The 14,699-nt window shown below is 47.3% G+C and overlaps 1 protein-coding gene across 1 annotated transcript in view; it reads right to left on the minus strand.

The window, feature by feature from the left end:
- Window positions 1–14,699, minus strand: part of ETV6 (ETS variant 6) — a 97,861-nt gene that overhangs the window by 36,831 nt on the left and 46,331 nt on the right. The window contains exon 3 of the mRNA XM_026864362.1: window positions 401–565. Within this exon, the coding sequence (XP_026720163.1) occupies window positions 401–565 (165 nt within the window). The remainder of the gene's footprint in view (window positions 1–400; window positions 566–14,699) is intronic.

The raw sequence follows: 14,699 nt of genomic DNA on the forward strand, positions 1-14,699 counted from the left end.
GCTAATATGGGCTCCTTAAAGAGGCTGGAGCACTTGATGAACTTGCTGTAGTTGGGTCTGTGAAAAGATAAGCCTTTACAGGGAAGGGCTGGAAGTCACGCAGTGCTGCCAGAGAGGCTGGCTTTCTGGGACTTCTGCGGGGAGTTTTAACTAGAAACAGGTTGGATGTTTGGGTGTGAGTTTGGATTTGCATTCAAATTAGCAGACAACTCAGGTGCATCAGGATTTCATTCCCTCCTTGTCCTTTCTGTCCTTGCCTCATGCAAGTGTCTCTGTCCTCCCTCTCCTCCCCTCACCCAGTCCACCCCAACAAATGTGACTGTTTCGTCCTCTAACCCTTTCCAGATTTTGCTGCAGCTTCCTCTATTTTCAATCATAACCTTCTGTAAACAATCCCCACCTGAATGAGGAGACCTGTATCGAAAGTCCTCTTTGGTCAGGAGCAGCAGAGCCTTGCCGTTCATCTCAAAAGTGTTGCTCTCAATCGGCCTCAAGGAAAACTCCTTCTCCGCCCACCTGAGCCACTGTGTCACATCATCCCTGCTCCAGTAAATGGGCTGCAAACCTGCGGCAGGAAGAGACCATGATTGTGTTACCAAATCGAGTCAAGGCATGGCAATACAGGCAAACATCAGCGAATCCCCCTTTCTCCCCACACCGCAATGTGCAAAGTCTCAGGGGAAGCTGTAGGAGAGGAATGTCACATTGACGTAGAATTACTCTAAGCACTGGACTGTGAAATACTTTATTAGTTCAGGCACTGTGGTTTATCTGTGACATGTTGAGAAACAAGAACTGCCTCAGCATCCTGAAAAAAGCTTCTGGGACGTTATTTCATTCCAGGTTGCCACTGTGAAATGGGATTTTCCTTCAGCTGCTCCTTCTGAGGCAAAGCCCGTAGCCCCATCCATCCTCAGAACGTATCCTCCCATAGCAGAGAGGCGGGCTCTCTCCTCGTGCCCCCGTAAAGTCATCAGTCAATAATGAAAAGTAGTCAGATGTAAGAGAGCTGCGGCCACGCTTTCCTCTAGCTGGCTGGGGTCTGTAAAGGAGGGCTGGTGAACACAGCCACCGTAATGGCGTGTCTGTAAGTGCTTATCGGTGAGGATATGGCTGAGAAAGGTGTGTCCCAACCAGCCCACCCCTCCGGCAGATGCCGTTACGCTGGCAGACTATTCCCACCCTGGAGAGGAAAATAAATGCTGAGGCTGTGGCACATTTAGCACTGCTTTAGCTTGTGTTTCCTGTACAGCAATAAAACATTACCAACGGAAATCTGTCCACATAAGGGTGGCATGTCACGTTATAGTAAAATAGCAGGTATGTTCAGTTTGGGCACAGATTTTCCAGGTCTCCAAGGAGAATCTGGCACTCCCTTTCTCCCAGCCATGCTCGTACAGCATATAGAGCCTAGACTACTGTGTTTACTCACAGGGGCCCAACCCAGTTACCATGAAAGTCAAAGACCTTTTGCCTGCTACCTTTGTTGGGCCCAGGCAGAGAGGCTTGGGAGGTGTGACAATTCAATATCTATTTCACAGACAAATTTAAAATATCTTCCTTCCCCTGGAGAGAAGGCAGCACGATGAAGAGCTGTTTATACCCAGGTAGAGAGATTATCTCCAATCCACTGGGAGATAAAAGCTTTCTTTCCTTTTCCCCCTTGCGAGATGACTCATTGTTTGACTTGCTACAATGTGTTGCGTAGAAATGAAAGCTTCACACTGTGCATAGGAACATAAAATTTGCTGTATCTGATCAGATCTCTGGTACACAGCCTCTGGCAGGGGCTAATACCTTATGCTTCAGAGGAAGACGAACCTCCCTTCCTCATATTGCACCTGGCTGATTGTATGCTGCGCATGGGAAGAAATTTCCTTCCTGGCACACCATTCTCTGAGATCTGATTACCCTCCTCCTACCAAGCACTAGAAGAAACCTGGGAGAGTTGTACCGCTCCGTTTTGTTTTGCGTTTTTTACTTCTTTAACAGATAGGCCATCCTTTTTTTCTGTTTTAGCAAGAGGTCACATGCAGTGAATTACATTCTGCTGCTATGCCAGATTCCCAGACAGCAGCTTTGGAAAGTCCCAGAGCCACAGCTGCATACAGAACTGAATCTCAGTCGGAAAAGGAATTGAGATCGAGCCTGAGAAAGGGTCAGAGCTGGCCTAAGGAAGGGACATCTGCATGGCAGCAGCAAGAATTTCCATTGGCTTTCAGCTGCCCCTGCAGCAATGTATTATGTGCCACACAGAAACAAGAAGTAGCATTTATTTATTTATGAAGGACTTAAATTCTCTTCCCCCCGTTGAATTAGGGTCTGATTACCGGGGTCAGAGTTTTCTGTTGGACGTTTCTTTTTGAAGGGACTGGGATGAGGTGTAGATCTGCTCAGAGACATGGAAACCATCATCTAAAATGCCAGAGTGAGGTTCATCTTTTGCTGAATAAGGGGCTATTCCTGCAGAACACATTTCAGACCCTTGGCCGCTGCTGGGCAGCAAGTACAGCTAAAAGAGAAGACGTGATGCAGCCCAACTGTAACCTAGGAAAGGGTTTAAAAGACCATCTGAGGAGCGCTTGAAAAGCTCATGCATGGTTTCTCTTAGCCTCTCCCTTTGCCACGCCGTATAAGTAATAAATTGCCCAAAAGGAGCACTGTCATGTGGAAAATCTAACTGGGCTTCTGATGAGTATGAGGTACAAAACAAAACAAAACATCACTGGGAAAATCAGGCTGACACGGGCAGAGCTGTATGAGAACTTCACATGAAGTGCACGTTCCCTCAGAGATAACAACCTAATAAATAAATCACTCTCTGTACAAACATAAATCAACGTTTCCCATGTGCTGGTATTTTTGCCTTCCCTTCAACTAATACAGAAGTACCACGTCTAAATGGAGTTTGAGCTTGATTGGTGCTAGTCCTGGAACGGCCAGATAAGCTACACGGACTGGGACAAGGCACGTGTGCTGTGCTGGCAACTCTCAAACAGACCCAACGCTTCACACCGCAAATCGGGTCTCCGCTGGGTTTCCGCATCATCTCCAAAGCTTGTGAGAAAAGCCCCAAAGTAGTATGATCTGGGACCACGTGGCTTCTAGTTAGTGAGACTCAGCAAGCAGCCTAACGCAGCCTGGCTATCGCTGAAACGAGGAGGCGGATGCACCACATCTCTCCACCCATGGGGTGGTACCATAATTAAATACTTAAATAGCGTTCAGAAGATTAAAAGTGCAATAAAGTAAGTTAACTGCTTTTCCCTAGATGGATTGCCTCTTCTCTCATTTCCCTCCCTCCCCGCCTTGCTGCTTTCCTGGGAAGTTTTTCTTCCAAAAAAACCCTCTTTAGTTGCATCCACTGCACACCCATTTGCTTTGTGAGGCTGAACCAGTTCAGTCACCGGTGGCTTTTCTGGGGGTGCAGACCGGTGTTGCTGAGAAGTGCTTCAGAAACAGGCATTCAAAAAATAATTCTTTCATGTGCAGTACAGCAGTTACTAAACTTGTACCCTACCTTCTTTGCCCTTTCTTAAAAAGAAGCAGTTGGTTTTGTGAAAACAAGGGCATGAGAGGGTTGGCTTTGCAGCTGAAGGGATTTTACAGCACAGCACACATAGCTATCAGTAGGTCCTGAAAATGCTTTCCTATAGTTTCCATGAAAAAAAACCCTAATCCCGCTTATACAATTTTTCTTTTTTTGGATGCTGTTTCTTATTTTCCCCTCTCCATCTTCTCTTTTATTGTCATTCCCACAGTGGAGGAAAATGGGCTCTTTTTATCTCTCCAGTTTTATTCTCTGTGAAAGCTAACAGCGTTGTCTTCAACTAACAAAGATATTTACCAAGCAGAATAAAGTGAGGAAAATGAGTGCTGTGTTACAAAATGAGGACAGAGTTTTGCCTGCTGAACTGACTGTTGAAATCAGTGGGAAGGCTTTGCTGCTTTTAGTGGGTGTGGATCATACATGGGGGATGCTGCCTTTCTCCCTCTCCGTGGCCAGTGTCACTACAGACTTTAGAGGGTGAATTTTGACCTGGGAGTTGGACCTGGCTCTGCTCCCATCTCTGCTATTGCTCCACCGGCTGAAATCTGGCAAGTATTCCCAACCTTGGTCTCCCTGTCTGCATAGTGTGAAAATAAACAACAAAAACTTCTTGAACTCAGTAGCTGACAGCACGTTAGACAAAGCCACGTAAACCATCATAACCCGGCTCTGCGAGACCCAGCGTATTCTCTAGTCTGTCTTCTGTCAGCTTCCAAGTGCCACCTCCAGCAGAGTAAAATACAGCAATTTATAGACACGTTTATAATCTGACAGCTTCATATGCATTAAACAGGGAGCAAAATTCGTGCTCACCTTTCTAATGCCGCAGGCTGGCACGCTGGCGTCTTAATAGATTATCTACTTCTGCTGCTTATTCCTCACTGAAGTCCTGTTGCTAACACTTGTTACACCAGCTACCTTATAAATGGGGAGAGTGATCAATTCTCATGCTCCAGGGCACAAGCTGATAACCATCTGGACTGCAGAAGAAATCCACTCTCCCCGTCCCTTTCTATTCTTGCACAGCAAACCCGAGTACAATGAAGAGGGACGGACGGGGTAATTTACACCTTCTACTTATTCCAGTAAAATTGTTTATGTATGTTCAGGCACTTACACACACGCACACGCACACACGCACGCCGAGCAGAATGTATCGGTCTGCTGAAGAGGAGTTGAAGCTGATGGTCTCTACCAGTTCACTCCTTCTGACAGTGAGCCCCTCAGGAATCTCAAGCATGGTCAGGTTTTGAGGTTGGAAAAAAAACAGAGCGCTCTGCTCACCTAGTATAACCTTCTGCACAAAAAACCTACACAGCCAGCAATATTTGCATCTGACCACAAACTTCTGGTGAGGTTACAACTTTGTTTTTTTGAAGAGATGGAGCCAACCTTGAATCTTGCAAAGCACTCGTATTCCGCATCGCCTTCTTTGCTTTGGAAGACAGGGTATACGTTTTATGGTATGAGTTGCTACGAACGGTGTATGTAACACACACGTCTAAAACATTAAGTATAATGTACCGTAGGCTGTTTTCACCCTGACTCATCTTGGAACAATCTAAAGACACAAATCCAAAGCGAAGTGTGCTGTACAGTACCACCGAGAGCTGCTGTTCTCTTTTAGTTTTGGTATGAGGACGCAGCTACACAACACCACGCACGATGGAAACAGCGTTCACACTAAGTTTCGTCTAACTTTTTGTTCCACTTCGGCCGGGCACTCCATCCTTACGCCTGGCTGCCTGGCAGGCAGGCTGCTGAGGCAAGAAGGGGCTAAAGACAGACCCCTCATTTATCCGTGCTTTCTGCAGGGCAGAGAGAATTGTTCTCACTCCCACGCCGAAAACTACTTGGCGCACTTGGGCAAACAGCAAAGGGGCCAGCACATGCAAATCAGCAGCTGGTTTCCAAACAGCCAGGGACAGATGCATCACCACGGGCAGCAGCAGGCAGGCCAGCTCTGACTATAGGGCAGTACTTGAGCCTTTAGTAGGAGAACAGTGCTGGAGAAATTCAGAAGACCTGAATGTCTGCTACCAACTAGCACTTAATGAACTGAAGCTTTCTAGCCTTCTTTTTAATTAATAGAATTATTCCATGTTACCCACAAAGTATAATATGTGGTTCTGCATATGATGGTGTATGTCAAGCAGCAGAGGGGCAGGAGGTGCCCCTGGACTCAGCACTGGGGAGGCCGCCTCTCGCTGAGTGGGTTCAGTTTTGGGCCCCTCACCCCAAAAAGGCCATTGAGTGACTCGAGCGTGGCCAGAGAAGGGCAACGGAGCTGGGGCAGGGTCTGGAGCACAGGTCTGCTGGGGAGCGGCTGGGGGAACTGGGGGGGTTCAGTCTGGAGAAGAGGAGGCTGAGGGGAGACCTCCTGGCCCTCGGCAACTCCCTGCCAGGAGGGGGCAGAGAGGGGGGATGAGTCTCTGGAGCCAAGGCCCCAGCGCCAGGCCCCGAGGGAATGGCCTCAAGCTGCCCAGGGCAGGGTCAGGCTGGCTCTGAGGAAGGATTTCTGTGCAGAAGGGGCTGTTGGGCGTTGGAATGGGCTGCCCAGGGCAGGGGGGAGTCCCCGGGATCCCTGGAGGGGTTGAAGAGTCGGGCTGAGCCAGCGCTGAGGGATCTGGGGGAGTTGGGAACGGTCAGGGGGAGGGTCATGGTGGGACTGGAGGAGCTGCAAGGGCTTTTCCAACCGAGATGATTCCGTGATTCTGAGGCTGTGTTTTTCTCTTTGTTTCTGTGTAAAGGCAACATGGTCTGGAGGAAAAACATAGGATTAGATTCCAATCCTTCTCCCAAGCTCTGCCAGAGCAACTTTTTAAAAGTCCTCTCCTTCTGTCTCACTTCTTTGGGAAGCCAGACTACCAAAATGCAAAGAGGTGTCATGGGGCTTGGCCAGTTAACACCTGAAATGCTTCAAAAGTGCAAGATGCTGCACAGCTGCTTCAAATGTCTCCGGTTCGATGCTCCTGCGGTGCTGTCTCTGCCGCTCTCTGGTTCCCTGCTCAGAGGTATTGATTGCTGCTGCAGACCAGGTGCCCAGTTCTGATAGCACGCTCAAGCCTGACAGCACAAACCACGACGTACTGCTCCCCGAGAAGGGCTGCAGCGCTGAGCTCAACAGCAGTGTGCCAATCATGCTTAAGGGGGGTTCAAATTAAAGCCCAAGCTGGGCGTTGGGCTCCTCCTGAGGCAGGAATTTTATGCTGCACTGATCTCTCACCCTGAGTGACTTCCCCATAGGTACCAGCGCTGGCAGGCTCCCACCCATGGGGCGCTCAGAAGCTCTCCAAGATTGCCTTTGCTAGGGAAGGTAAAGGCGGAAAGATTAAGGACCTTGCTTTCTCAGGAAGCCTTCCTAATTCCCCAGAGGAGGGGAATGGGTGACACAGATAGCTTAGCTATCCCCATGCAGATGTCCAGCCTAAATAAATGCCTTCTGGGCCTGCTCTTGGGTTGGTATACGTGTGGAAGGCGCAACCCTACCACAGGATAAACCTTGTATCTCTGGTGGTCCGTGAGCTTGCTGTTCTGAGGGGGACAGAGGTCTGGTGCGAGGTGATGGGCCTGGCCACTCGCTCTTTCCAGCAGGTGCCACTTGACCCAGGTAGTGGAGAAGCAGTGGCCAGTCGCTGCTGTTGGCCCGTTAGGGATTGCCTCATCCTACAGTACAGAGATGGCTCTGCAGTTTGGAGGCCCAGAGATAAGCAAAGGTAGAAAAAGAGGGAAAGGTTAATCCTGGCTAATCCTCAGAGAGAATTATTTGGGAGGCGAGTACAAACTGGTATAAGGGAAATGGATGGCAGCAGATGAAACTGCACCTTTACAGGTCTTGTTAAGGAAAAAATGATTGGATAGGGAACAGAGGAGTCATGTGATGGGCAGGAAGAGAGACCCCAGTGAGGCTTGTGTGTCCTTTAAAAAGGTCTGAAACTGCCTGTAATCAGAATGACAAGGCTTTGGGAAGCTTCCTACGCTGCTGGGAACAGAGGGCGAAACAGCTTTTTCAGTAGTAATCTGCAATAAAAGGCACAGGCTCATGTCTCCTGCTGTCCTGTTGAACAGGGTATTAGAGGCAGAGCACAAGTGCAGGTAAAGCTCTGTGCACCGTGTCTGCTCTGGGGCCTCTGGTATGCAGACATCCACAGAAACAAACCCAGTGAAGCACTGGGCTGGGTTTCTGCCTTGCTGACTGTGAACCAGCTCTTCTCTTCTCCCTGTCTGTACAGAGACCCTGGAAAGTTGACACACCCAAATCCCTTAGGGCTTCAGGGTCATAAAATAAATAAAATTGCTTTTCTAATGCAGCCTTTGGAAAGCCCGTAAGAAACATATTGATCGGAAAATGCTTGATTAGAATGATCAAGCTCTAAGCTCTCATACAGGGAAATAAATCTTTTCAATTCCCCACACCCAGTGCCAAGCTCAGCTTCCTGGAAGCAACTATGGCCCTTTCTGGAACTGAGGTGAAAATCCCATGTTCCATCACCTCCCCTGACCTGCTGACATTACACATGGTTTGCATTTGCTGATCAAATGCACAAGCAGGACTCTAAATTAGCTTGCTGGGCTGAGATAGCTCACTGATTAACGATGGCAGATGAAGTCACCGGTGCAAAAACCCCACAAAATCTGAAGTCTGTGTAAGCAGGAAAGGAGGGAAGAAAGGCCACACTTGACAGAATTCAACTTTCTTACTCTACAGCCAAACCATTGTCTTTGCAGACAGAGTTAGTAAATGAAGTAATTCTCTTACGCAAAATTACTCAGCTATGCCTAAGACCACCTGCCCCAGCAACAGTTAAAAAAGTCCCTGAACACTGCAGAGCAATTCCTGGAGTCCTTAGGGTTGTACCTGATGTCAGAACACAGCCTCATGTGCAACCCCAGTCAGTCAACGCGGCCAGTTGTGCTGCATTTCTTGTAACTGAAATCAGCGTTTGACCCACAGCAGCTGCTTCTCTCCTTTCTGTTTTCCATCTGCATCATCTGGAGTTAGCTTGCAGAGAACACAGACCTTAGGATGTAGCTCTCCTTCCTCTGTCAGCTGCCCCGTTTTGGGATCAGTCACAGAAAACGTTATAATGCTGGAGCAGTCTACCTGCTGCTGGCAGGCAGTCTGCAGCCTGAAACAGAGAATTCACCCAGGACGGGGCAAACAGTCTAGATAAAAGGTGCTGGGATGCACGCTGAAGTGGCCAGAGTTTGAAGTTCTGGAAGGGGAAAGCTACCAGCCAAAGAAGCAAGCAACCGCAGAGGTGATGGAAAGACCAGCCTGATTTCTAGGCACTCACTCTACAAGCCATGTCCAAGAGCTTTCAAGAACTGCGCAGAACAGCTCCAGCTTCCTTTTGTGTTGTTTGCAAAACCTTCCTAGAAGCCTGAGGAGAGCTCTCCTTCCAGGGCAGGGTGAAGGCTGGCTTTTTGCATCTGGGCAGCACATTCAGAGAAGGCCAGAGCGTAGCAGTGAGTCAGGAGCCGCAGAGAGCACGGTGCCGTTCGGCTGACCACGGTTGTTCGGCCACTACCGTGCTCGGGAAAGAACTTGCTTGGGTCCCAGACAAGCCCTTCTCTTTGCTCGTGCTGTGTCCATCGGCAGAGAGGGCAGGTGACCACGGGATTCCTCCCAGACTGGCCTGTGCAACACAAGCAGCTGGCAGGGGGATGGGGAATGGGGAAATGTTGGTTTGGATCTGCTCCCAGTTATAGTCTTAATCCACTCCTGACTCCTTCTCAACCAATTTTTGGCCGTTTTCCACAGAGCAGACATTGCTTTCCTACTGTTCCCTTCCAAAAGGAGTTGAAAGAAATGTCTTCTGTTGCTTTTTCCCTTGTATGTGCAAAAACTATATCTTAAACTAGCTGAGCCCTGACAATGGCACGGGTTAGTTAGCTCAACAGATCACGCTGCCAGAAGCAAGCAGTTTTGCAACTAGAAGTCAAGGAGATTATGAAAACTTTAATTTTCTTTGCAGCAACTCTTCATTGTTTCAAAACAATTTATCTTAATCCTGGTCAACACCCAAGTCTAACAAACATTCTTTACAGCTTTCCTATATTGGATACAGCCACTGCTGATACTAGTATTTGTAATACACGCACACTTACACTACGCAGTGCCTTTCAACTGCAGACAGATTAGATTGTTATATCTGTTTTATAGATGTGAGGCACAAAGTCATTGGACACCTGCCCATACACCGAATCTGTTCTAAGAGGCATCAAATCCAGGAACTGTATTCTGCTTCTCTTTACAACTGGACAAATGCAGAGCATCTTTATGGCCTTAACACCTACTTTTCCTTCCCGCTTCTTTGTATCACTTATTTGGTGCATCCTGGCAACAGTAATTTTAAGATAAAAAAGATAAAACTATGCTAGAATGAACTGTCAATACATGCTGTTTCTTTCTTTTAACACAATATGTTCCTGATCCCTGTCTGGGGCGTTGAAGATTAGAAATAAATTGATCTTGGTAGTCTTGACCTACATATGGTTTTACTGAAGTCTTTTGCCTGATGCCTAATTGCTGTACAGAGGAGAGCAGTGCTCAGATTATTGCCATGCTTACAGCGTGCAGCAGTAATGCTCACGATGGAACTGAAAGCTCTGGTTTTAGGTACCTGATCAACACTCCAGAAATACGTAAAAACCTGAAGGAATAGTAGCTAGCTGCAATGAACACAGCTGCTAAAATTAAGATGGTTCCTTTCAGCAATTTGTCACTTTAACCTACCATCAGCTAGGTCACCTTGATCTTCCAGAGGCTGCAAACTTCGAGGTGATTCTACCGTTTCGGAAGAGAGAGGTTAGGAAGTCCTTTTTTGTACAGCTGAATCAAGTGGAAAGTTTTGAAATCTCACTTTCACACGCCAACAAAACACCACCACCACCATAGCAAGACATCGTAATCCTCCTGTACTGAGAAGCTGCTTTCTCCTCACAAGGAGATTTTGTTTTCAGAGGCTCACATCCTGAAGAAGTCGGGTCCCTTTCCCTTGAGGAATTTTGGCTGGGACTTTGTTTCCTAACTCAACTGTGATTGTGAGAGCTGGGGAAGGGGGGAGCGTGGACACAAAAAGCCTGTTTTCCAGGCTGTTTCCAGGGAATGTGAGGCCAGCTCCTGTACGGAACAGTCCACACCGTGACAGCAAGATGTCATCCGTTGGCTTCCTCAGCACCAGGGCTCCAAGCCTTGTGAGCTGCAGCTGCACTTGCACTGCTACTGTACAAGCAGATTTTGGCAGCACAGCCAGGACCATGGCTTAACTCTGCCTGTAACCATTAAGCAAAATCAATGTAGAGAAAATTTTACCACCAGCATGTGGTAAAAGCATGCCATACTTCTCTCTAACTGATTTCACTTTTGGACCTCTGTCTCTTGCTTATGCAGGCATTCTCCTTCAGACTCCTAATCCAGGAGGGCTATAAAAGCTCGCTTCAATCCACCAGTACACGAGTTCTTCTGTGCTTTATGCGAAGACCTGCCTTCGGGTGACATTAAATATTAAATAACTGGGGGAAATGGTGCAAATTACAGCTCTGGAGACTGTACGCTGTACTCAGTTCTGAACCACATCTTGGGCTTTGGAGGTAAAAGCCCACTCTTAGCATGCTGCAGACATTTCCCACTCCCAAGATGCTGTAAACCAGAGTTCTGACATGGTTAAAAACTCCAGACTTTGCTTTATTTCTTGATGGTTTCTTAATGAACCAAATCCCTGCAGCTCTTACAAACTGTCAGTCATTTCTCCAAGAAGACACAGCTGTCCTAGAGAAAGGTCAGATGCTTAAAACAACAGCTCAAGATGCCAGGGGTCCTTTTTCACATCCAGGGGTACAAGGAGGCCACCGAGATGGACTGCAAGTGGCGCTGCAAGACATCACCCACACAGGAGAAGTAACTGCATTTGCATGGGGCCCTTCATCTCTACACTCCCGGTGCAACTCGTGCACAGAAAGGCTTCTTGTACTAAGGTACTTGTGCTTGAAATACATTGATAATGAGAACAAATTAAGTGTGTGCTCTTTGATTATCAGATGATAAATTATCATGATTATCTCTGCTTCCTCTCCAGGGTTTAACTCCTGCTTGCTCTGGAGCTAAAAAAAAAAAAAAACAACCTAGCTTCCACTTATTTCTGTGCAAGTCTTACAAAACTGAGATATTGATTCTATTTGGGGCCACTTGAAAATATTGCCCAAGGAATCGGAAATCAACTTTATTAATTGGGACAGCAGGCAAGATCCTGTCTGGGAGCCTGTCAGATTGGAGCTAGGATGCCGTGCTGCCTGTCTCAAAGACACGTGCATCCTGCAGTCAGAGACACTGCAGCACTCGCAGCCATTCCCGGGGTGTCCTCTGAACTAGCTCCCCGAGGTGCCAACTACAAGGCCTCGAGCAGACGCTGCGTGTTCAGCACAGCCTGCCTGACACCGTGGTAGCTAGTTCATGCTGAGGGCTGTGGGTGCTACAGCTTCAGCAAATTCTCGGGCAGCTGTGAGACCGACTCACCGCCGACTGCGGCGCAGACACTTCTGTGAGTTACGGCTACCCCTCTGTGACAGCCTCAGATCTCAGAAATACACACCTGTAGTTTCTTCCCTCTGGCTTACAGGTGTCTTGCTGGAGTCGTGTGCTTAAGGGAAATATCCCCCCTCCTAAACTGGGTACACTGGAATCCCCTTCTATCATTCTGTCTGGTATGAAGGAGCCAGAACAAAGATAGTAATTTCTGTCTCAGCGCTGGGATGTCTGCAATCACTATACTGTCCTTCAAACCAGCTCCTCTCAGGCCACAGGACAGACAACACGTAGTGTTCAGTGGCAGTGCTGGCTTAGTCTTGTTTTCTAGCCACCCCTTCGGTGTGCCAGTGCAACTGGTGGAGGAGCTATGCTGTGAACTCCATGAGACGGATAATCTGTATTTAAGTATATATGTACGCTGGTTTCTGCCAGATCAGCTTTCTGAGCTGATTAAGAGCACAACTGTACTAACAGTTAGGTCAACACAACTGGCAGGGAGGTGGCAAATTGCAAAAAGAATAACAGCTGGATGTGGTGACAGAGAAGGGAGGAAATGCTACAGCTCCTATTGTTACAGAACATGTCATGTCACTGAAAAATGCATGGGCTCACTGTATTACTTGAGTTTAATCTTGATGATGTCACCGAGAAAGGCTTGCTTCCAGGGCTGGAAAAATTACTGCAATGTCAATAGAGGCAAATAATTTACCTACGCATTTCCAGTAGAGGATCAAGCTTTGAATGAAAACAAATGGATGAGATAATTCACAAGGAGGTTCTGTCTCATCCTGCTTTTCGGGTTTCTTGCAAAGGTAAAGGTGCTGTGAGAGAGACTGCATACCTAGCAACAATGGTAACCGATACCATCACAGATTCATCATTGGTAATACTCTGTAAACCTACTGTGCTAGTACAGACACCTAGCGACCTCGACAGCAGTGAAGCCATCTCGTGCTGTCCTTCTTTCCACCCTCCTCTTCCCAAGAGAAGGACAGGGAACCCTGTGCTCGCTATCGCCAACATACTGCAGATGTGCAGGGGAAAGGAAACCTCTGTCTCTTGAGAGGGGCATCGTGCACTGCAGCTGGGAGTCCCAGAGCTGAGGTGGGATCAGCTGTGGAGATGTGACAGCAGGGAGGGGTGAGAAAGTTACCCCTCTCAGGCCTAACAGTGACCCCTCTTCTGAAGGGGTGAGGGGTAGCAACCAGATTTTTCTTAATTTAAGTATTGTGAAAGAGAAGCAAATGGTATCACCTGCCAGAAATATTTAGTAACACCTGATGATGCTGTCTTTACACAGCTGACAGTTGTGCCAGGTAGTATAAAACACTGAATAAGGAGGAGTCCCTGCTGGAGGACATTATAATATAAACAGCAGAGGGAAGGGATTGAATGTCCAAGCAAAGTGAGCATGTGCATACAGTGCTGGTCCCCCTGGGAACCAACTGAAACTACTGGAATCCCCATACACTCTTTACTAAGTTCATATGGTGAAAATATAGCTGAAATACCTTTTCATCAACTTGTCTAATTACAATTTTCACAGTAATGCTCCCCCACACTTTGGAAAATTTCAGCCAGCTCTGTGAAGGACACTTGTCAAATCATGTATCTTATCTGTTGCAGAAATCTGGATTTATAGGTGTATCTGTTCACACACCAACTCTGCTCACAAAAACTCAAGACAATCACAATCATGCTGAAGTCAGGAAAGCAACGGAGGTGTCTATAAAGTAGTAATTTCTCTTCTATTCTTCCAATGCTTCAAGACTTGTTTGGTTTACAAAGTCCAAACCAGTTTAGCTTCATTCTTTTGTATCACAACTTCCAAAGCATCTCAAGTTTCTGCTCTCCTGGGAAGACTGATTCATAACCAACTTGCAGAGGATGGAACATCTTTTTAAAAATCCACCATTTGGACTGGTCATATGCCTGCACTTGTCTGAACCTGGCTATCCCTGATGTGCTATCTTCTGTCCTACTAAGAAACAACTGCCTGGATATCCTCTCTCTGTGTCGCCAATTAAGTGCCCATGAAAGCTGGTTTTGCCATCCATACCAGTGATAGCAATTTTTGGACATGCTGTTCAGTATTGGATCAGAGGAAGGGAAGTTTCTTGGTAACTAGAGCACAGGAGTCAAATCCAGTATTGCAAGAGGACTGCACAGCTTCTAAACGTCCCAGGCTGCGGGTCAGAGTGTGCATGTGTATGAGCAGGAGATGGCAGGGAGTGGGGCGAGCACAGACAGACTCGAGAAGTAAGACGGTAGGAAGCGAACATGCACGTTAGGGAACGATAGTGAACTATGTTTTGTAGAAAGGATACCTTCTAACCTAACATTTCAGGCTGCCCTAACTTCTCCCTTCATGCCTTTTTTATAACTCCTACATTACAGGAATTACTAAGCTAACAGATACACATTGACAGTGCAAAGCAAGTTGACATTCCAGGTCTTTCCTTTCTTCTTAACAAGCTACAAGTGGAAAACTACTTTTCTGAAATGCTTTGCTTATTAATGTGATTTTGATTTTTTTTTCCACATGACTGGGGTCAACTGGCTTAGCACTGACAGCATGGTACAGAAATGCAGACATGGGCACACTGTCAATGGGGGGGG

Source organism: Athene cunicularia (assembly GCF_003259725.1).
Source record: "Athene cunicularia isolate RWA chromosome 1 unlocalized genomic scaffold, athCun1 chr1_part2, whole genome shotgun sequence".
NCBI lineage: Eukaryota > Metazoa > Chordata > Aves > Strigiformes > Strigidae > Athene > Athene cunicularia.